Source organism: Rhopalosiphum maidis, chromosome 3 (assembly GCF_003676215.2).
Source record: "Rhopalosiphum maidis isolate BTI-1 chromosome 3, ASM367621v3, whole genome shotgun sequence".
NCBI classification, from domain to species: Eukaryota; Metazoa; Arthropoda; class Insecta; order Hemiptera; family Aphididae; genus Rhopalosiphum; species Rhopalosiphum maidis.
The window spans coordinates 46604210-46630498 of NC_040879.1; the positions used below are offsets into that span (position 1 = coordinate 46604210).

The 26289-nt window shown below is 26.9% G+C and overlaps 1 protein-coding gene and 1 long non-coding RNA gene across 2 annotated transcripts in view; one reads left to right on the plus strand and one right to left on the minus strand.

The window, feature by feature from the left end:
• LOC113556412 (amyloid beta A4 precursor protein-binding family B member 1-interacting protein-like) overlaps positions 1–23256 on the plus strand; it is a 400319-nt gene extending 377063 nt beyond the window's left edge. The window contains exons 6-7 of the mRNA XM_026961336.1: positions 14847–15454; positions 22874–23256. Coding sequence (XP_026817137.1) covers positions 14847–15454; positions 22874–22906 — 641 coding nt within the window. The 3' untranslated portion in view covers positions 22907–23256. The remainder of the gene's footprint in view (positions 1–14846; positions 15455–22873) is intronic.
• LOC113556414 lies at positions 10776–11906 on the minus strand. The gene is made up of 2 exons (XR_003405525.1): positions 11651–11906; positions 10776–10808 (listed from the first exon to the last, which is right to left on the minus strand). It is a non-coding gene; the product is annotated as an uncharacterized LOC113556414 (long non-coding RNA).
• Positions 23257–26289: the final 3033 nt, after the last annotated feature.

The window sequence follows — 26289 nt, forward strand, 5'->3', positions numbered from 1 at the left end:
GGTCATATTATAACCTATATCGACGTCCAAAAAACGAATTTTAAAGCTAGATTAAAATAACTATTAATAAAGATTAAACAGAAAACTCATATTAATTGAAATGAAAAATATTTTTTTTTTTTTTAATTGCAATAAATGTAACTATACTTTGGCGTGTGTTATCAACACTGTTACAATTACGGTAATGGTAATAGAAATAGTCGATTGGAGTGCCAAAACATGCACACTACTGTATATTTGTACTTTTGTGTGCGATTTTTATATCATGCAAAACTAAAATCGATTTAACATAGTTATGACTATATTTCCCTATATATCTAATATTAAACTATAATAATATAATGACCACATAGTACAATCATTGAACTGTCAGTAAACTTGGACGTTTAAATATTACCTTAGCTTCGTATAACACGTGTATTATTAAACAAATAATTTACAAAGACTTTAATGCTTTATGTGATAATAAGAGAATTTAGATTCTCGGATAAATATTAATATAATTTCAAATAACTGGTAACCAATATTGACAGTGGCGTACATAGAAATTAATTTCAGGGGAGGGTGGGGGGTAAAAAATTTCCATTCTTAAATTCCAATTAATTATACAATCAAAATCAATGCCCATACCAACCATAAATTTCGGAGGGGGGGGGCTAAAACCCCCTCTACATACACTATTGCCTATTGGTGAATTCAATTCATAACTCGACAATAAAACTTTCGTATTTAAAGTAAAAATTGTCTATGTTTATATTATTATTATAATAAACGTTAAACTAAGATTGATATAAAATAACGTAGAGAGTGAGTACGAAAAAAGAAAAAAATAGAAACAAAGAGCTATTTCTTAGAAAACAATCTGGATCAATGTATACATTTATAAAACCCTCAATCGTAATTGTTTCAAATAAAATTAATTTAATTTCTACAAATAAAATTGACAATCTTGACATTTTAAATAAAAACAAATCAACTATTACTACAATGAGACTTTGAGACCTTGAGACAATGAGTGCGTGGATGAAAGATCGTTTTCAGTATTGAAGCGCGTAAAAAATTGGCAAAAGTCAACTTTTATACAAAACAAATCATTGTCCTTATCGTTGCTGTCAAAAGAACATGAATTATTACAAGAAATAAATGCCAATGAAATAATAGATATATCCACTAAGAAAAAATAATGTTTAATAATATTTTTAATGCCTCCAAATGATTTAATACGAGTTTGATTGAGATTTTGAAAGTCTGTGATTAAAAATTTTCTTACATAATGTACATAAAAAATATTTGTCATTATTCTTAAAACATTTTTAACAATTCAAAAGTTTGTACTATATAGCTAACAGCTATATTATGTTATGTTATATGATACGAAAATATTTATATTTCATTTTAATAACCCCATTGGTTGCTGATAAAACCTTAGCCCTATTGTCCCACCCTGCCCCCACTGGAAAAAAATTCTAGTGCCGTACTTGCACTATGGGCTGCATTATCAGCAAGTTTGACTAGGACAACGAACGCGTGTGAATCATTTCACTTTGTATTCAGACAATTTTTATAAATGAACACCGCATTTGTAGGTACCATTGATAACTGAACTTATAGAAGACATTCAAACGAACGTGCATATCACTTTAAAAAATATTAATGGATGTAAAACACCAAGAATTATATATTATTGATAATCGTAAACGAAATGAAAAATTATGATTTTAAAATAGCAAAAAGATGAAATAAGTAGATACGAGTTCGTAAAACTGATATCAAACCATTATACTAAATGGGGTTTAAATAAAAAATGCAGCTAATGAATAAAGGTGCTATGACATATTGTTATTAGAACAATGCAATTACATGTTTTATATTTATTATTTATTTTAATTAGTACCTAATTAGTGTTGAGTAATACAATTTATTTTACAAAAGACTGTTTTTATTTTTCTTACAAAAATATGCAAATACTGTAAAATACGCGCTTTATATTTATATTATTTATTATAATTAATGATTAGTATTGAGTAATAAAAATTTTTTTTATAAAAGACTCATTTCGTGGTATTCGTTCATACGCTCATAATTATATAATATGTATGGTTTTGGTCATTTTTTTAATGGGTAAAATAATATTATCTTTACTATAAAAAAGAATATTATTAAATATTAACTTTAAGGGATTTCCAAACTTTAAAATTCTATGTAATTTATAATTGGCGGAAAAAGAAATGACGTTTTATCTAATATGACGGAAAACGGAAAGGTCATTTTTAGCGGAAACCGGTGACACCCAACAAAATAAAGTAATCAATTTATTCGGAAACTGGTTTACGACTCACTAATTTGTGTCAAACTATAGTTGAAACCATCTTGAGGGTCATTTTTGATTATCGGTTGTCCAAAGAAAATCTTGTGAATTTTTAATTATTCAAGTATTTTGTTAAAATGGGAGTTACCTATTCATAATTTATTAAACAAACTCTAAGTAAGTATTGTACACATAATCATTATTTTACGATCCGACATAAATTTACCAGGATACTGATCGATATTTTACATGCATGCTGGCAATATTATTACCATCGTTTCCGGTCGCTATTGTTGAATTTAGTTCAGCGTATACATGATTCAACGGTTTATTTAATAGTTAATTTTGAAAGTAGAATGTGTCAATTTCGAGGAGGTGGAAACGAGAAAAGAACAACCCTTTTAGGCTCTTAAAATACAAGTCTCGAATACGTCCGAATCGCTGTTTAAGATAAACACGTTAACGAGTACAATGTACATCATATACATAGGTAAATACAATTATGATTTACAATAATATTGATATCTAGTTTATTCCCTTTCGTACACAATTTCACAACATTTGCATCTGACACGCGATAATGCAATAGAAATGTAGAGCGTAACTTACGCTGCGTAAGTATAACTTCGCCATCAATACATACAAAATTCAATAACGTTTTATTGAAACAAGATCGTTATATTATTTATTGTTTTGACTTTTTTTATTGCAACGGTCTTCGTTTTAAATATATGATTGAATTCTAGTTAATATTTATTTATTTTTACGTCTGTGGACATTGTTGACTGAACACGAGTGTAAATTGGATTTTTTTTATATTTAAATATCGATCCAAATATGAAAAGAATTTTAAATTAAACCGTTATGTTTGTTTGATTATCGCTATTATATTTAACTGGTTAGCGTTTTACCGATTATGCACACACAGTCTATTATCAAGTGATATACATAGACGGTACCACTGACTTGACTCGGAATTGACAAAAAAATTTAATTAAAAATGTCGTCATTTACAATATTTTGATTTAAGTTTTTATGAACAACGAATTTAATGGAATTTAATTAATTTAATAGTTTATATGATTGTATTAGTGTTTGTGTAATGACCATTCTTTTGTTACAATTTTAACAATAAAAACTTTCAAATAATAATTAAAAATTAACGAATTTAAATAAAATTCATTGGAAACGTCGCTTCCCATTAAAATTTAAAAAAATCTAAAAAGGAAGTGATTGAAAAAATCTTGTACACTTTCTTTGTAAGGTGAATCTTGTTTTTTTAAAGGAATACTAGTCATTAATGTTTAGTTCTACGCAGATATATTACTTATTTGTTATTAGTATTCATCCAATATCTTATAACATTCGATTTAAATATCATCTCACAGAGAAGATTACAAAGTATAGTTTTTGATTATTAAGTATCGTCTTTGAGATGTATACACTGTATAGTATATTATATGTATATTGTATATGTTTTCAGCCTTCAGTTTTCATAAATTTATTTAACAAATAGATATGTTGTAGTTGCCAGATTACAACAGCAATACTAAAAATATATATTTTAATAACATTACTTTGTAGACAGAAATTAATTTTATAATACTAGATAGAAGATTTATAGAGGATTTAATAAAACAGTGCAAATAAAAATATGCAATCGGGTAACTAGTACACAATTAAATTAAATAATTTTCTATTTGTCACCAACAGATGTGTTAACAGAAATTTTATAATTGTTTATGACGATGGAGTTGCATTATTTCAATCTTAACAACTATATTAATATAATATATTTATGATTATTATTACTATGTTTGTCGTCATAACTATACAATATGCAAAGCTGGGCATTAACGAATTAAAAATTTAAATTAAGTTAAAACGTTAAGTTAGTTAACTCGTTAATTTTTTTTCCAAATTAACTTTTAACTTAATAAGTTACTTTTTTTTAAGATTAACGTGTTAACTTCAAGTTAATTTTATTCAAGACTATCCAAATTAAGTAAATTTTTGTCAGAAGAATAATGCAAGAATAATTAAAAATTTTAGGATTTACTTTAGAAAATCAGGTTTATCGATAGCTAGTTAGTACTCTGATGTATCATTTTAAATTTCCCTGGTAATTTTCTTGAGCGTAAAGAAAAACTATCTAATAAACAATATTATTATTATGGAATTTTTTATTTTTGCAAATTAGAAAATTTTAACTTTAAACTAAGTTAAGTGACTTTTTTAAAAATGTTAATTGTTAACTTAACGAGTTAACGAAAAAAATATGAGTAAATTTTAACTTAATTTAACTTTATTATTTTCAAAATAACTTAACTTAATGAGTTAAAAAAAATCGTTAACTTGCCCAGCCTTGTAGAAAGGTATAGGGACCAATTACGTTCAATATAATCCTATAGTAGAAAAAATACAAATAAATAAAATAAGCACAATAATAAAATTAAAAAATTTATCAATAGGTGTTTATCAAAAAAAAAAAATAATAAAGTATTGATGTTAAATTTTAACTAATAAATTCAACCTCAATAATAACCTTAATAATAATATTATAGATATTAATTATGATATTGATATAATCAATAAATTTAGACTTTGGAGTTTAATGTCATGACTGTAAAAATCTTCTTCAAAATGACTTTCAATAAAAATGAATATTTTCTTATTTTTAATCTAATACCTATAATGTCCACGATATTTATATTTTTATTTTCATATTGCATACAAGTATAAGTAAAAGTTTTGAGAAAAGATTTAAGACTTAAAAAAGATTAATAAACTTTGATACGAAAAATATTCCGTGATATTAATATGTTATTCAATAAAAATATAATTTTTGTATTCAAATAACTTTTTGACAACCTTGTTATTTTTCTTACCGTACATTTGTGCATTAATGATGACTGATGTGTATGTATTTTAATAATTTAGAATAATACATATGCCCATACACTAGAGAAGGTGTGTGCCTAAAATAACATAAAACATGTAATAGTCTGTGAGTATCTTCTGTCATTTATACAAATCAAAAAAATAATGTAACATTATAATTTATAAGTATGAAATATGTTCGTTTTTGCAGTACATTATTATTAATTCGGTTAGAATTTTTAAACTCGAATAAAATGAAAATTCGTACAAAAATTTGTTTTTTGTATTCGGGTATTCACCATAATTTGACAAGATTTATAATGTAACACGATTTTCATAATGCACACATAAACAACAAAATATATATAATCGATTTAGGTATATATCTATAAATTCTCTATTATCGTTACAAGCGTGCTTAAACGTGATAGATATTATTTCATTGTAATGTAAAATAATTATTAACATTGCAAATAAATAAAAACAGAAAAATTAAAAATACCTAAACTTAAAATAAATGATAAATGACGATTTTAACTTCAGAATATCGTCGTTCGATTTTAGTCTGTTATCTTCTGTAATAAATAATTATGTACTTATATATGTCACAATGTTGGGGTTAAAGCAAGTGACGTCTAATTACTGTATTAAGAAGTTAATTTTTTTTTTAGATGTAACTTATATTTTAATGAATATTTTTTTCCATAATATGCAATAACTTATAAGTTCATTAATTTTAATGTAGAATTTGGCAATTTTTTCAAAATTTTAAATCCATATGTTTAAAATTTATTTTGTCTTATAAAAATTATTTTTTATTTTAAAGTTCAGTGAATGGTCATATTATTTTACTTCTAATATTGATATAATATATACTACACTACTTTCTATTAATGGTAAAATAAAATAATTACATAAATATTTAATTTTAATAATTATTATTAATTACATAATATTTAGTGTGTGATTAATTATATTGTAATTTCTAATAATGAGTTTGATTATTAAAAATAAAAAAAATTAAGTTAACAATTTTATCATTACTTCAGAAACAGTTACACGAGAACTTTGATAGGCTATTAGGTGAAAGAAAAAAAATTAATATAATTTAGTTATTTTGTTGAATTTCATCATCGATAATTGTATTGAATTGTAAAAGTACTTGCAGCGATATATTTTAATGTAAACACATTTTTTTTTATTATATTACTCTAATAAGGTATAATTTCAAATTTAATTTTTAAAAAAAAGTAACTGATTTTTAACCAAGTTATATTACTTTTCTCTTTTTAATTAACTTGTAAATTTACATGTTTAAAAAATATGAGGGAATGTTAACTTAAAACTTAATTTGACAACGAGAATCGCTCGTAAAAACATAATAAAAATAATAAAATAAACCAAATATGCACATAATAGTATATTAAAAAGAAACAGGCAACTACATTAAATAATCTACTGATAATTATATTGATAATAGACAATTAAATGGTAAGATTATAAAAAAAAAATCCATAAAGTTGTTCAGAACTTCAAGTGATGCTTCGCATATCATATTTAATGGATTAGAAAAAAATCTAAGTCAGTATAATGATTATTGCATAGGGACATGGCTGTTGGCTATAAATAGGGGTGAGTTTTTTGCGAAATTAAAGTTATGAGATGAGATGAGATGTAAAAAAGCGAGAAATCTGAGATGATGAAGAGGGACTTTAAACTGGATATGATCTAATTATAAATACGGAGAGTTAATATGGCCATTGTATAAAAATGATATCACATCCGCCGCTTTACGATATTTTAATACAACATTGTACGAATATTATATTTATTTGAACGTAAGCAGGCATGAATCTGAAAATTATAAATAAGGGATACCAATCAAGAGGAGTATTGAATTTGAATGCCTTGATATATTACATTTAAATCTTTTTTTACCAAACAAATAACAGCTAACACATTTTTTTGACTTGCTTACGTAGACAGTCTACTTTAAATTATCTACATTTAACTATAATCTCTTAGATACCAATCTTAGAAAATGCTATAATATAACAAATTATTTATATATATATATATATATACATTATATTTATTGTGAATATTTTTTATTTATTTATTTAACGGACGTTAGTCCAATTCACATAGAACATAGAGTATATATTTGAGAAAAAAAAATGAATAATATTAGAGATACATAAATATAAGATTATAACATATTTAAGTATTTATACAATAAAAAGAAATAAAGATAAAATATAAAAGTATATAATAATAATAAGTATTGAGACATTAAGTAATAGAGAAAAAAAATCTAAATTATTTACCGAATTTCCACTAGACAATAAAATATTTGTTTGGGTACAACTGGTATAAGACATTTAATTTTGAGTGTAGGGTTTTATATAAAATAATTCTTTATTCCGAGTGTTTGTATTAATTGTTCTTAAAAATGATATTGCATAGGAGGGAAGAATCGTCTATTTTATTATTAAGGAGTTTGAATAGGAAGGTTATGTAAAATTGTTTTTTTCTATCCTTTAATGTTTTCAAATTTAAAAAGTTTATAATATTTTCATATCCAGAGTGAAAAGGTCTGTATAGATTGCATTTAAAGAAAATAAAACGAAACATATTATTTTGATTTTTTTCTAATTGTTTGCTATGGCTTTGTTATGTGTTTCCCAGATGGTTGGTGCATATTCAATAATAGGACTAACAGTCGAAGTATATAGGCATTTCAGTGTAAATGGATTATTAAAGCTAGAGCAATTTCGTTTAATCATACCAATTAAAGAAAGGGCCTTCTTTTTTACAGCTAATATTTGAAGATTAAATTAAAGTTTGGAATCAAAGATTATTCCGAGATCTTTAACTTGAGTTGATCAAAAAACATTTTTGTTAGACAAAATGTATTCATGAGAAATTAAATTACGTTTTTTAGCATAAGCGATACACTGACATTTATTAATATTAAGTGACATACCATTTGAGATGCACCAATTTTGAAAGTTGGTTAAATCATATTGAAGTAACTCACCATCAGCAGTATTGCTTATATATTTAAACATTTTTGCGTCATCAGCTAATAAAAGAATATTTGAGTATTTCTATTATTTTCTAAAATATGTATTCTTTTGTATTCTCTATTAAATAAAATTGTATGTATATTTATTGAGACAATTTTCATCTATTTTATTATAAATGAATAATTATTTAATAAAATATAAATAATGACAATAAGAAGAAATTTTCAACAAATTTTCAAATATACTAATTAAAATGAACTTATACTTTGGTTTTCAACGATAATATTACTTACACAATTATTTAATTATAAAACATAATTAATTTTAACAAAGATTTTAAATATTATCATACATAAAACAAAAATACCTTTACTTTCAAGAAAATTTAATTTGTGTATAAATAATAAGAACATTAATACGGAAATATGGCAACTGACTGTAGACGACAGCGAGAATTCCAATTATTTTTGTATAAACTAATAGTTTTGTATTTTTTTACATTGTGGCTAAAGTGATAACTGGTGTTTGAGCACTCATAAAAAGCCCCCATAAATCCACGCCTGAACGTAAATAATAACTGTATTATTCCGCTCTATTGGTTAAGTTATAATATACATTTATATCACTTATTTTTACAGTATATTTTGCAGTTATTGCTTGTATTTCAACAACTGGAGACGCCAATATAATTCACAATGGACATACTTAAATTTGTTTCGGCATAGTTTTACGCATAACATGATGTCGAAACGTCATCAATTATAAATTTGTCAAACAAGTCAGGCTTCCATCACCAGTGAAGTCTTTTACGTTCGTCAAACTTTGCACAACCAAGTGGCGTTTTCCTGCGAACTGCTTGCGTGTAGCACGCGTCTTCACAGGGTTGTTGTGTTTCCAACTTATAATCTTAAATCTTAGCGACTTTTTTTAAACCATTCGATTTTCTAAACGTTTAAAATGACAAATAACGTAATGAAAGGATAATATAGAGAAGTATAGATAATAAATTATTATATAAGTACAATAAATATAGAATATAGTGCAGTATTAGACTTAGAATAAAAATAAAAATTTTGAAACGGAACTTTCGATTTAAAAATGTATATACAATATGAGTTTTTGATTAAATTTGGAATAATGTGTATGTTGTTAATTTTCTTATCATTTATCAGTCACCAATGTGACATTGTTATAGGTTTAGATAAAAATATTGTTGTACACTAAGTATTAATTTTATTTTGAATTTTGTAATTGATTTAAACCAAAAAAAGTATAAACAATATTATTTATTTCTAATTTGAAAAACTCAACAACTTTACTCTAACACTGGTAGACATCACTTACATTCTTACACGTTTTTCTCGTATTGACCTTAACTTACCCCAACGATCCTAAAAAATATATTTATAGCTTGGTAATATATTTTGAGCCTCCACGAGAGTTATCTCAGTGAGGCCCAGTAATCTGTAAAAAGATTTTTATAAAAATTTAAAATAATATAAGAATGAAGAAATATTATTAACGGCCAAGTGGCCAAATCAATAGATTATTATTTTGTTCAAATGAAAACCTGTTTCATTTTATTAGTTTCTTCTAAATACTTGTCGACATTTCAGTTAATATGTGAAGTTTATGAAATGCTTTTAAAACAATTTTAATTTTAATAAAAAAAAAAAAATTAAATCTAAATATATAAATTTAAAGTGTTATCATTAAGTGACTAATTTTTTTCAATGTATATCACATATTATAACTATATATAATAATATATTTTCATTTTAAATATCAAATTAAGTTAAAAATATAAAGTTGTAAAACTTTAGTTCTAGATTAATAACATGAAAAATATGAATGAAAATCAAACAAGTATACTTTTTTATCAGTTATTTTAAGTTGTAGTAACTATTCCGTGCGTACGTACCGCTGGTACTTGCTACCGTTTTCTTATCTATGACTTACGAGATGTTATCGCAAGATGATTGTGCTTTGATATTATTGCACAGGTTAAAAAGTATACGGAAAATCGATTTAAAAATAGATATAGAACAAAAAAATTTACGTTTTATTCTCAGCCGCTTACTATTATAAACGTATAATTAACCAGATCAGGTGCGGAGGTAAATTATAGCCCATTCGACACCAATAATAAAAAAATGAATACACAAATTGATAATTTGCATTGTCTCAGTTTTTGTTTTCTGAATGTGATAATCAGGAGTCCGGATACGTCAGGCGGCATTGATTTCGTTGTCGTCGTCGTTATCTGTACTTAAACGTTTCTCTGTTTCTCTGTAACAGAGTTTTGAGGGTGGTGGGAGAAAAAAAAACACGCACACGCATAATTTATAATTATTGTTATTATTGATAATTCATTGACATTTTGAATATTATAATTGATTTCATCATATTAAACACTAATCAATCCGCCTTACATGATTAAGATTATTCTCTCGTGCGGTTTCTTTATGCCACCGATTGCGCTCGTCGTCCGTCGTTCCGTTTGTCCGTCTAACAACATAGACGTCATCTTGTTTTCAGTGACTATTTTTTTTTTTTTTTTATTGTGCTATTATCATTTGTATTTTGCAATCCTATTAAATAAAATAATTTATACTGACTTTCAACCAATTAAATAAGACTGATTAAAAAAAAAAACACTTATAAATGATAAACACTATTGATCTGGAACAATATTAGTACAAATATGTTTTACTATTTCATTTGGTCCAAAATAAAAAATACTTCTACAATTATTCATATATATATAACTTGTGTGCTTTTTAAGAGCTTAACATTTATTTATATTGTTTTTAAGACTACCAACAACGGGATTACAACATTCCAATGTAATATTAGCGTGAAATTATTGATTTACCAATTATATCATAAGTTTTAATTTTATTAATTTGAAATTTGCAAAAATATAATTTAGAATAGGTTTAATCTACGTAAATTATATAGTTTACGATTGAAATATTTTGTTGTTATGTATATTTGGGATACAAAAAGCTGGCGAATTAAAAAAAAATGTATAAATTATTTAATTACTATATTAATTATTGTACTATGTAATAGGTACAAATTATTAATTATTGTTAATATAAAATAAAAAAATGGCGCGGGTGATTTTCAACTTTTTCCTATGTTAAACTATAATCAAACATATTCTAATTTATAATAATAAAAAAAAAAAATGATTTATGAACAAACTAAAATTATAATTTATCGATCTCGCACAATAAATACGACGAGATGGTTTCGTTTAATGCGGTAAAATATGTTTATAAAATATTATATTATTTTACATTGTTCTAAAATGTATTTATTGTACATATGCATAAATAATATATATATATATATTATATTGCGTAAAATTGACATCGCTTTGATGACATTTTCCTTTTTTAATTCTAAAAAATCGTTGATTTCTTACCGGAGTTGGGGTAGATTCATTAAACTACGTCTGAAATATTCATCTGGTGTACTTTGTACGTATAATTCACAACGAAAACCTGTACACAAATATTGTTATGTACACGGTGGCGCAGATCTGATTGTTGTACTTGAAATTTACACGAACGATGACTGTTCGCAAACTGCACGGCATGGCGATGGATAAACAACGGCAGTATATTAGATTATATACAGTCCAGTTGAAATCGTAGCTAACCGAAATCGGACGAACTACTTACTACGATCGCTCCAACGCAATTGAGACGTACACGCAATAATATATTACATATATTTTATAATAAATGTCAATTAGGTACGACGAAATTTTCATCACTTTTGATTCATACAGATGTGTGTACTGTCGGCTAATGATTATCCACAATCGCACAAAGTTTTTCCTAATAGTTCTAATGATTTAATTTACGGTGCTTGCCAAATTACGTCGCACAGTACACATTGTAAGTTTTTCTCTAAACCATACGAATCAGATTGAATAATTTGTTCTTATACGCGTCGCGCAAAGACGATAAATCAAAAATGAAACGATTTCTAGTTCAAAATCGGTATTTCTGATATTTTGAAATCGAAGCTCTGTAGGTTTTTTTGGCAACTCGAGGAATACGCGAAAAAAATACAGTTTGAGAACCGCTGGTGTAATATTATGATATTAGTCAACGACGCGCGCGAGTATGTGATTTCGATGAAATATTGATAGTGTTATATTATTACTATGTTGGTCGTAGATCTTTAAGCAAAATGATAATTGTTTGAAAGACAACATTGTCCCCGACGGAGGCGACGATGATATTATGCTAATGTTAATAATATTATACTATACTCGTATATTGTGGCGATAACGCGCTCATTACGATTATTATGTCAGAATATATATATTACCATACGTTCGTTGGAAATGTCAACATTGTTTGTACATATATATTTGTGTATGTGTGTGAGTAAACTAATAATTAGCAGTTAGCACAGATATAGTTATAACGATGGTACAATAGCATTTTATCTACAGTAGTAATAATTATAATCGGACGTATAGATTAAAAGTAACATCTAAGCCATGTTCGTCGTTAGATTTCTTATTTTTGTCTCGTCAACGGAAAATGGTATAATGCGTACATCGTAATATTACGATAAAACAGTGTTATGCTCGTAATAAACTACCTATTTAACATTCACTTTCACTGTGTACAAATCGATTTTATATTTTAAATGTTTTTTATGTACCTATATAGTTAAATGTACATGTTATAGTTTATGTTACTAAAAATATGCTATTAAAAAATATAAATAAATTATATTATAATATTCAGGATACACTTCTGAAATATTTTAAATTCCACAATTTTTTTAAAGCATTTTTAAACAACTAAAAATCTACATATAAATATCACAGACGACGTAACAGTTCATACTCACAAAAAAATACCTATCTTAGTGCTCTTGTCAGTCGTTTACATTGACTGTCGTCACAGTTCGATGAATCAAGTTAGATAAACCCAATTAAGTAACCATTGATTTGATAAACAGTGAATATAACTCATAAAAATTAATTTTATTAATACGAAAATATATATTTGGTTATAACAAAAAACAATTCCAATAAACACAATTTTAAATAAGAACATTAAGAAACTTAATCGTGAACATTTTTAGATAAATTAAAAGATTCCCAAAATCATTATCAAAACCAACAAGTTAAGAATTAAAAAAATATATTTCATTTAAATTTTATATTTTTACTATTAACAATATTATAGTGTTATATTATTTAATGTTTTAAAATCCAACAATGAAATTTTAAAACTGTTGAAAAATGTCAGTTATAAATTATATTATTTATAACACAGGGATTTTAAAGTCAAACCTTTGTAGCCAACAGTTAACAGTACTAAGTTTATTTGTAATCATTATTATACATTTCTCGACAACCTTGAGTTACGACATTTATCGTTGACACTTTACTTTGGTTTTTAATTTTTTAAGTTTTACTGGCACATTTTGACATATAGGCCGAATAATATAACTATATTATTAAAAATATTTATTCTTAAAGGACATGACTTAAAAACTTGATTTTAAATGTGTTTAAATATGGAATAAGGAAATACATAACTATTAAACTGTAGAATATATTACGAATTGCTTTTGAATTTTTAATATAATATAAAATATTTGTAAGTTAATAGGTTATACCCCGTTTTATACCTTAATTATTCCGAATTTATTTTATTTTTTATTTATAATTGAATTATGTGTCTTACTCACCAATTAATAAACTAATCATGATAATTGAGTTAAGTTTAAATTTATATTAGTTTGTATAGATAATCTTAAATTCAAAAACTCAGAATTACAATATTATAAAACATTAAATTACAATAAAAAAAGTATATATAATCGTTATTATTCATTTAAATATCTTATTTAGTTCAAATTTGAATTTAAAATATCTATAACAAGAAATGTTTTTATATTACTATGAGTAAACCTTGTATTAAAATTCAAATCCTTTACAATAAATTGAACAATTTGTGGACTTTTAACTACAAAGTCATAATTGTACATTTTCTCAATTTTGAAGAACTTTGTCAAAATATGAACTTAAAATGTCTGTAAAAAAATCTTACCAATGTATAATGAAGACTTACGAAGAACCTTGTATTAAAGTTCTAAACTATAAAATCCGTATACATATTATGTGTATAAACAGTCAAAAGATTAAAAAAAAAAATTAACATATATTAATGGTATAGGAACGTGGGGAAATTTTCAAATACCTCAGGTTATTCGTTTTTGAGATACACCAGAAAAATAAAACCGATTTTGACGAGTACGTACTGCTGATTTGTATAAAAAATCTCGTTTTTCCTTTATTTTGAAAAATACCTACTGGTATTTTTGACCACCCACCCGGAAGGTCATCGACTAGATCCGATTTGTCAAGGCAGAAACCCATCCTCGGGGATTAAATTCGAAGAATTTTTGTCTTCCCCAAACATTGATGACAGACAGCACAAACAAACACACACCGTTGCAAAAACAATACGTCCGATGTGCATGAATGTGATCAAAAATATACATATTATTATTTGGCGTTTTGCGCTCCTTCAAAACAACAATATAATGTAACACAACAATTATTAATAATACGCCTTCCGCAGGTATGCTGGGCCGGGACGAGACGGGCACGCCGACTGCGGCTGCGGTGGCGGCCGACGACAGTAACCACGTCGGCGCGGCCGCCATCCAGACCGCGTCGTCCACTTCGACGCCGACGCCGCCGCCGCCGCCGCCGCGGGCCACCACTCCGACGTCCCCGAAGATCGCGGCCACGGTCGCGAACGTGATAGGCTACGGACGCGGTCTGAAACACCAACCAGCGCCGCCGCCGCCGCCGCCGACCACGTCGTCACCGTCGTGGCCGTCGGGCGACTGGATAATGAAAGCGGTGCAAGACATGAAAGCGGCGGCCAGGGCTCGGGGGATCGGGGCCGGGGGCGAGGACTACGACGGCGACGACGACGGCAACGATTACGATTACGACGACGACGAGATCGAACAGATCGAAGAACCGACTGCCGCGCCGCCGCCGCCTCCGTCTCCTCCCGCACGGCCGTCACGGCAGCCGCTGCTCAGGACGGTGGCCGGTCACATGTCGCGGTACGAGTTCAAGCGGTTGGACGGCAGGCCGGACGACGGTCGGGTAAACGGCACGTACGTGGCTGTCATCGAGAGCGATCGTCCGCCGCGCGTCGTCATCTACGACCCGGTAAGCAAGAACACCATGTATGTAATATCGTGCGTTCTACATCATTGTGTACGGTATACAGACATGCAGTGGCGTATTTATGGGGGGGGCTCATAGCCCCCCCCCTCCGAAAATGAAAAACGCAGCTATTTAAAATAGTGTGTCTCCTCCTTACTATCCCCAAAAAAAATCCAAGTATACAGTCGGCCCCCTCCGAAATGAAAACCTATATACGCCACTGACGGTGTAAATATCCCTGCTGCAAACTGATGTAATGTAGAACCTCTTTAGTCCGGTAAACCCGACGGCACATCGCACACCATAATAGGTATATTATTTTTTTTTCGTAACACCCGGATTTGTTTTATTTTTTCTTTATTTTATCGTACTCAGTTCGACCCTCCCCCCCCCCTATAAATGCACGAATATGCGCGTGTGTTGTTGTAAATAAGTAAAACTTTTTTTCGTAATATGTTAAATTTAATAAATAAATAATGCCGTGTAACGAAATTGCTTAGCCATTTGAGTATAGGTACTATTAAAATACTTCCATTAATCCCCGAGCGAATCGCTAATCGGGACGACATTCGGTCTGAATTCGTTCGGATTATTGAGGCTCTACAGTATATTTAAATGTAGTTTTTACAATAATAAATGAGTGAGAAAATACTGATTGAATGGCATAAGTTTTAAAATTTCAAGAAAAATAATCATGTGATTTAGTTATTTTGATCACATCATTTTTCAAAACAGATCAAAAAGAAAAATATTAAAAATGAATGAACATCGATCTAGTTAAGGCAAATTAAATTTTTGATTTCGTAAGAATAATAGCTACGATTTTAACAAAAAACGAATCGTATCGTATGGTATAATCAATCTTGCAATTAGATTGTATTCTGAATATATTAATCGGTAAAAGTTGTTAATTGAACTCCAAATATTGAATCCTAGACTATTCGATATAGTGCTCGATCACAAATTTTTAAAACCCCTTTCTTCATCATCTTTTAGCGATTTTGGATTCTATAGCTTTATTTCATTTTATTTGTAACGTTCTAGAAACTAATTAGATTTGCTTACTCCAGCATACACTCCTCAACAACGGTAATACATATAATTTTAAAGATACATCTACACTTCTAAAAACGTAGTGGTCAGCTTTTATTGTAATCTGCCTGGCCTGTTTCGCTAAACTGCATTACATAAAAACAAGACTTGAGTTTATAGCAAAATTAAAATAAAATCAATAAAATAACATAATACTGCGCTGTTAAATTATACGCTACCTAATATCTACGCGATTTAGTCGATTTTTGTTTTAAAAAAATATTATTAAAAATGGTTATTATCCTCAATACTTGGATGTCTACATTTTAATCATTCCAATTTACTCTTTCAAAGTTTCGATTTAAATACATATATTATTTCCGATTAAAGGATAAAAATATATTTTAAAACCAATCTATGAGTATGACTAATTTATGTTAATTATACGATCAGTGCACAATGCAGATTTTATGCAGCTATATAAATTATACTATGTTGGTTCTTATTATTTTATTTTATTTAAAAAGTATCAACAGTTATACAGCTATACATAGTTTAATAATTTGATAATTTTAATAGGTATCTAAATAGTACACACAGACTAGTGACTACTTAAAATAGGTATATCTATTTTATACCTACAGTAAATTTATGGTTACAACATATACCAAAAAAAATATATATATACAATTTTAAAAATAATTAGATATTATATTAATCTCGATTTTCTAGATATTTTTTTAAAACTAAATATAGTTTTATTTTTGAAAGTTTTTGTACTATAGTCTATAAGTATAAGTAATACAACTTCGTAAAGTTACTTTAGGTAATAAAATTGAACAAATATTTATTTTAAAATATAACAGATTCATAAATTTAATTATCAAATTTTATAATTTATGATTAGAAATTTAAATAGAATTTTACAAATTGGTTTTTGAAAACATAGCTTTGTCAAGAAATCTACACATATTATATACAAGGAAATAGGTTATTACACGTTTGGATTTCTCATTGATTTATGTATTTTTCAAATCTTTGCGGTTAAATATAAATACCCACTATTTTGACAAATAAAACAATAAAATAATATAGGTATTTAATTTAAATAAATACTATAATGTCGTTAGTATCATAAAACAAATACGATTGACAATAATATATAGAAACAGAAAAAAAACTTTTATTTTTTATACATTTAAAGATATATAGAACCACCATAACTACTAATATTAACTATATAAAATTACTTATATTTTACTTCAATTGCAACTACAGTGAGTAAACTATTTTTCCATAATATTACTCGTTTTTAAATAAAAACATATGATGGTCGTTTGAAAATAAAATACACTATTAATTTTATATTATATATAATACTATTATAGTACATATTGAAGTCCTGAAGATTATATAATATTTAGATAAATATTTTAACGATATGGATATTTATAAGTGCTTAAAAATTAATATATCTTGGAAATAGCATTTTTTGAAATATAGTTATGATAATGTCTAGATATTTTAAAATAGAAATTATATTTATGGAAATAAGTAAATATGGTTCGAAATAACTATTTGATATTTTTTTTAATTATTACCACAATGTTATTAACGTTTTCAAAGAATTAACAACTCTGCAGTCTATGTCGATAAAATCGTAGGTTTTTGAGTAGGTATAGGTATAGATTTTTTTTCGTTTTGTTAAGTATTTACTGCGACGATAACCTATTTGATTATTTAAGCTGCTTTTCCAAGTTCCGACGAAAGGGAGACGATTAAATATTCATTTATTAGCTGATATAAGTTAATTATACATATTATTACTCTGGTCGACGACACTAAAACTATGCATACCACTTCTCCTAATAATTAAAGGTTTACTACCACAAGTCACAAGGCAAACTCTGGTTGACTATATATTATATTATAGTAAGTTGTATTACTTATTGAACGTATCAGCTGTCGTGCGATTTCGACTAGCTATCGATTTATCAAAAACGGGATGATTTCAACACGCTTTTATCCAAGTCATTCGATTCTTAAGTCGTTAAAAAATGTATGCCGAAACATTGTTGTGTGTATTCTCCAACAGCAGCCGGAAAATAAATTATTTATTTACATAGGTATCTTTATTATTATACTGTCGCACGACACGTCATAAATTATTTTACATAATAATTTACTTTTAATACACCGTTCAGGCAACTCTGTACACGCGTAAGTATATGTAATGCGCGTATTCCAGAATAAATATTACACAATTATTTGAGTCGGAAGTAAGAAATATATTGTCATTATGAATATTATGTTGGATATTATAATATTTAAAAATACTGTTGATTAACTTAAAAACTAAAGTATCATAAAAACCGAAATATAACTCAGATAATGTTCTTACTTTTAAATTTGATAATAGGTTATTTCACATTAATATTTAAACTAAACACAAAAAATTGAAACTGCTGAACATATATTTTAGTATGATATACATTTTTATTGGAATGATGAAAAATGCCATATAGGTATAACGTAAAAAAGGACAAACATGATTTTTAATTATGTTATTCAAAAAATTTTTAATTTACATACTATACGATACGTTTATCCTTTTATTATTAATTTTAAATTATGTTTATTGGTAATCGAATTTGATTTCAAAAATTTGTTTAATATTTTTCCATTACCTATATACATGTATAACGTTATAAAAAACTTTTTGAAGCTCTGATAGCAACATTACAATAACATAATAATATATACACTATACCAAATTTATAACATTAGTATTAAGTATTGCGTATTTATTGTCTGTCTGTAAATATAGTAATATGTTCAAGTTGAGTTCACTCAATTCTAAAAGATAAATAGAAAATGAATAATCGAAGAATGTTAATATTAAGATTCTTATACATTATCTGTTCAAAATCGAGCATTTGTTTATTTCATATTTACAGCAATACTACTTTTAACATGTCTACCTACAAGATAGTTTTTACAAGTTTAACTGAGTGTACTAACATGTATTATAAACACTGTATATTGATAAGCAATAATGCTAACTTATTATTATTGTTCTAGGTGTTGATACACAGTAAAAAGTTATTGCGTATTCTACTTTTTTCTAATCAATATTGTTACCCGTAATATTATATACTTACGGACGATTGACTATATGATATTTTCATATTAATACAGAGCTATACAATGGAATTGAATTCCGTTTTTTAAATCTTTGAAGCCAGAAGGATATTTCTCGCTGTATACTTAAAAGGCGTCTGTCAAAAGTATTTGCTTGTGTTTTGAATTATATTTTTGTTTGAAATAAGTTTCGTTCCAGTTGGCAGGCGTAAAGTATAAACGCACTTTGTCTACGTCAAACTATATTCCACTTGCTCGGTCCCATTCGGTCCGCGAAAAGTAAAATTGTTAACAACAACTTTACTCCGTGTTTACAAGAAATCCTGAGAAAAAGGGATAATGAACAATTATTCGGCCAGTGGTATATCGTGGTCTTCTTATAGCGATTTTGTCATTAGTGAGCTTAAAACTTTTGATACGATTAAGAAATGATTAAAAACAAAATAAAACTAACGCGACGGCCTTGCACCAAGCAGCTTCACAATAATTCCGTGAAAAGTTTCGGCTAAACGCTAACAAATATTATAATATCCTCTACTCGCCTCCGCGCTACAATCCGTGTAAATCGCCTCCATTCGTTCTCAAGGACACTTTATGTATCAAGATATTCGCACAAATATACGCGTTCACTATACATAAACCTATTAGAAGATTATTCTTTTAAAAGTAAATACTGATTAATGTGTATCTCAAAAAGCGTTATCGATTTAAGAAAAAACTAACTAATTTTTTTTGACGATTTAAAAAAAAATATTTTTACTATTTTTTATTATTATTCTTTTTTAACATATTTGCTTGAATGAAAATGACGATATACATTTTAAATTACATACTTCTAAGCAGAATATATTTCCGAGAATTTTTACAAAAATTAAATTTTTAACAAGTAGGTAGTAATTGATTAATATATTTATTAATATTACTACAAATAATTAGTTATACGTTATTAAAGTTTATATTAGCGGTATGGAATTGGCACTAAAGTAAGTAGTACTCTACGAGATTTAGCCATGTATGCCCACTGCTCCACTCGCCATAACTTTAATAGTATTTACTTATAAGTTATAACTGATTAGCTACACATTCAAAATTCGATTGTTATACATTAAAATTCTCGAAAAAAAAAATGTTCTAATTAAGAATATGAAATCAATAACATTATGTATATTGTTACTTGTCATTCAAAAAAAGTAAAATACTTTAAAAATAAAAACGATGAAAAATAGTAAAAAAAATATAATTCTTTTTAAAACTGTTGTTTTGTAATAACTTCAAATTATGTAAATAATATTTTCCAAAACGTTAATACTTTTCAAGATGATGGTTATTTACCAACACCCTATATAAATATATATATATATATATATATATTTATATTGATATGTATGTGTGTGTGTGTTTAGACTTTTGCTTGTTTGTTCGAGCGTACTCAAAGTATTTATTTGCACAGCCATCTGAAGAAACGGCAAGCCGTTCAAAAACATTGGCCTGGCGACCGACTTATGTCAAAAACCAATAACTGTAGGCACATTTCTACTATATATACGCAATATACAAATGCACGCGTATGTATTTATATAATATTATACACGTATGCATACACAGTATAACCACACTCCACAGTCACCTATATAGTCGTATGCAGTGTTTTATGTCTCCGAGTCAATATTAAGTTATATTACAGATGTTTTTTCTTGGCTATATTCTTAGTTTATTTATTCTTATTAGTTTCTGATTTTTGCTGGTAAGTACCTAGTATGAGTGCAAACTGTACACAGTTACAGCTCGCTCTAGTGATGTTCCCGAGTCCCGATTGACTTCATCAATTTTCGTAGTCACGCTTACACCATGATGTGGACGCCAACGGTACTATATATTAATTGTCAGGGATAGGCGAGTTACTTAATTATTTGTAAATGAAAAGTTACACTAAAATTGTGTATCTGTAGTTACAAAATACATTGAAAATGTATAACTAGTCACAAGTTACAGTTGCAGTAACTTATAGTTACATCTAAATTTACAAGTTACTTAATTATTTAGGTATTTTTATTTATTCCCCAAGAAAATAATGACTCTAATACATTATAAGTATTTATTTGTATGAGAGATTTGAGAGAAAAAATTTACTACGGATGTTACCCATAACTAAAATTTAAAATTATTAACATTAAAATGTATAACATGACATTAGTTAGGTACATAAATAAGATACATACTGAAACAGTAAAACATCATAATATGCTAACAGTCAATACTTAATACTTTACACATACGGACAGTACACTTATGCACCAAAATTGAAAATCCTTTATATTATTTAAAAAATAAAATAAATAACAAAACATCTTTGTAAATTTGTAATATTTATAATATGATAGGTGTAGATTGAATATAACTAAAAATAAGTACAAAGTTCAGTTTATGAAATAACACGTGTACGATTTTAATTTTATTACAATTGTAGTTCTATTTAAATCTAATATTACCTGTATCAACAAGCAGTATAATTGAATATTTTTGAGAAAAAAAACTAATTTTCATATCGATGCTCATTGTGTATTTCTCGCTATTTTAAAATTACAACGAAAAAATGTATATAATTATTACCTAATAAAATATATTTATAGACATAGGATACCCACTTCTTTTATTAAAATTCACAATGAAAAATAGGTATAGTAACTAGTAACCGTTAACAGTGGCGCCCAGACGGGTTATCAAGTAATGTAACTGTACGTGCTCCTGAAGAGGGAAGTCGGTGAAGGGCAATTGAATAACTAATGAAGGCTCAATATTATATTGTAATAATTAATTTATATAAACTACCTACGTAAATAGAAATGTGGTCGAGAGTAACGAGAATATCATTTTACATATAAAAAAAAAGATAGTTGGTAATACTTTTAGTAACTACGCGTGTGCTCTTAAAATTTCTCTTTACACTACTGACCAGTTATATATTTTAAAGTCAATGGAAAATATATTAAATAACTGATTTCGAGTTACAAAATATGCAGCTCGGTATCTAAGCTAAAATAACCTATAACTGATTACTTCGCGCCAGTCGTGCAGTATGTTATTTGTTTTCGACATGCGCGCAGTTCTTTTTAAAGTATTTCACATATTTCTTAACTATACAAAATACACTCATATTTGAATTTTGCATGGTATTCAGATTTAATTGATAAAGGATGAAAAGGATAATGTGAATATGGCTGATTAAAATATTTCGACGTTTGATTACAGGCGAGGCAGAAAAAACCAAGAACCGACAAATAATTTCAACAGAAGACAGTGGATGACGCGACTTGCAAACGGCAGCTAAAAACCGCCCGAAAGAATAATAATTTCCGCATAGTAATACACACACATACACACACATATACATACAAAACACACAAAGAAAAGAAGTTTGTTGTATTGATTAAATGATAAATTATTATTATTATATAATATAACAAAACACGTCTGGTTAAACATTTCTCTCGTTCATATTATTTTAATGCGTTTTAATTTTTCGATGTTACGACCAAAATTGACATTGTCACGTATTAAATTTTAATTAATATAATATTATTATAATAAAATTAAATATCATAAGTTGTAATTACCGTGTGCTGTATACACATACGAACAATATAAATTTTACTGTGTGAAATATTAATAATAACATTATATTTATAATTATTATATTACAAATAAGCATTACAATACTTTATATCATAATATATACTAATATATCTAATATATTATATTATATTAAACGCTGAAATTAATTTCTATATTCCGTACTTACTTAAGCACTAGATAATAATAATATGATGTCTGATATAATTATATATTAGATAATACATTTGCGCGTGTACGATATAGATCCGAATGTCGATTTTCTTTTTGTTCCCTTCTTCGTATCCGTTTATCAAATATTATTATTATTATTATTAAATATATAATTTATATTGATTTATATGCTGTATATGTGTATAAATAAATGAACGAACAAAAAAAAAAAAAAGTAATCTTATCTTGTTGCATTCATCTGCCCACTCTTTTATAACTATATAATGGTCGACTTAACAGCTTACTTCTCCGTCCGTCCGTCCGCAACATAGAGTAATGTTACTCTATGGTCCGCGACCACCATCAAAGGTATTACCTAGACTTTCATGGACTAAAGAGGGTGAAAAATATTTCGATTGAATTCATGAATTCACCATTTGTAAATTTAATTGCAACAGTCAATTTTAACCAAAATTTACCCAAAATACAATTTATACCTACAACGTAATATGTGTAATTTGGATTGTAAAAAAATAAGGATTGTAGTTTGCACCAAAATTCAAATCCATCACTTCCTTATTATGTACACGTTTTGATAGTAAAATCTAGATATTAACTATTAAGATATGAGAAACTAATAAACTATAAAGTAACACAAAATATTCCATTTTAAATTTTGGGCAGTTATTCCATTAACTAATTCACACCATTCTGTAACACGTCGGTATTGTCTCTAAAGATAAATAAAGAACAATAATAAATTATATTGTAATAATTAATAATGTAATGAATGCATTATTTTTGTCAAAAATTTAAACTGTATAATAATGCGATTACGCCGGACCGACGTCAAAAGTTTCTAATGACTAGCAGTTGTGGCGACGGGTAATTAGAAATACCGGAAAATTGTTATTGTCATTCGAGCCTGTCAAATATTAACGTCAAAAAGGGTACCGATAAAATATTGGAATATTTGGATACTAATTTTGGTGTAAATAACACAATGGGTATGGTAGAGCAAATTACATATTGTATTTAGGCACAAAATATAAACTTACAAGTAAAATAAATACACTATTTAATTCAAAACACAATAGTTATACCTAAAGCAGTACGTTTTCATGAAAAATTTCAATAATCCTAAAAATTTTTAAAAAAAATTTTCATATAAATGATTTTGTAATTATTTTCTTTTAAATTACAGACAATAGATAATTTGTTTATTATACATTTATACACTAAAAACTTACCGACTTACATAAAAAAATAAAAATACCAACTTTTTAATATATTTTACTTATTTATAAAATATAAAATTTTATTATTATTATTTAGGTATTACTAAAACCATAAATTTCATTCATTGAAAATGTTCAAGCTAACAGCTCTAGTTATACTATTAGGAACGTATTATATAATGTTTTTGTATTTTAATATTCAAACTGGTGTACTAAATATGAATTTAATTTATATTAAAAATAAAAACATACATTTTCTAAATTTATGATTTTATAATAATTGTATAATAGGTACAAATTATCATTATTTATTTATTAATAATAATTATATTATCGCACTATTTAAAAGATCCTCGATGTGTTGCACAACTGGCCTCAATGTTTACATATTATTTCAATAAATTCGTCAAGATTTATACTGTATCTATGCTGGTTCTCATTCTTCGAATATTCTGTGAACATTTAGTCACTTGTCAAAAGGTAATTTAAACTTAATGAAACTTCTAAGTTTGATTTATGCTATTATGCTCAATTTTGAATATGATTTTTCACGCGAATACTATGTAACCAATACTATGTGTGCTTAGTTTCATGACGAAACATTTACATAGAATATTTAAACGTTTAGACGTACTTTTGTAGGTAATTCACATATTTCATACTTTATAGGTACGTATTTTTATTGAATATAGAAAATTTATAACACCATTTCCTGCGACGGAAACGATAACAATTTCATTGTTCTGTAGGGGAAATTAAAAATAAAAACAACCGATTAATAGATAGATAAATATATAAATTTATATAACGAAATAGATGTTTGAAGATTATCACACTGATGGAAAAAGACACGTTTATTCGCTCTACATACGCTCGATATAAGAAATATTAAAATATTATACACAACTTTCCGTTGGCTAAATTTTTTGAGTTTTGACGGCCGCGGCGATAAAAATGTTTTTAATGTTTTCATTAAAATATTACTAAATTTATTTTAATTTTATTTCATCTATAATCATCCTAATGAAATGAAAAGAAAAATATTTAAGATGATGTAACATTGTAAACTGTTCATAACATTAATATATAGCATTATGTGTCTCAAAATAAGCTTAATTGATTTCCTCTTACTTTTTAGTATTATAATTGCTTAACATATAATACATTATAAGCCCATGGGGGTTTTAATAGGAGTCGGATATAATATAAATAGTAATTTTTTCTTCCATATGGTAATAAGCTAAGGATAGCTAAGGATCTATAAATATATAGGTACTTCCTTTAATATAACTACACCACTAAGCAGTGACCTTGTGTATAACATATTTTTGACAACTCATTTTATGTTCAATAAGAACATCCGACAGCTTGTTAGACGATGTAAACATGATCTTAAATTATTAAGTAAGATTCTTTTATATATATATTATATATATATAAAGGTGAACATTTTGGTATATAGTAAATAAGTATATTTCGGAGATATTTATAATTTATAGGCTTCAATCCAATAATATTACAGGCGATTTTATTATATCATTGTATTTGTCTGTGTAAAATATCCGAACACCTCTCCCAAATTGCGGAATTTTTTAATAATATCGTGTATTTCTTAAACAGTTTGAGATTATTATAACTATTTCA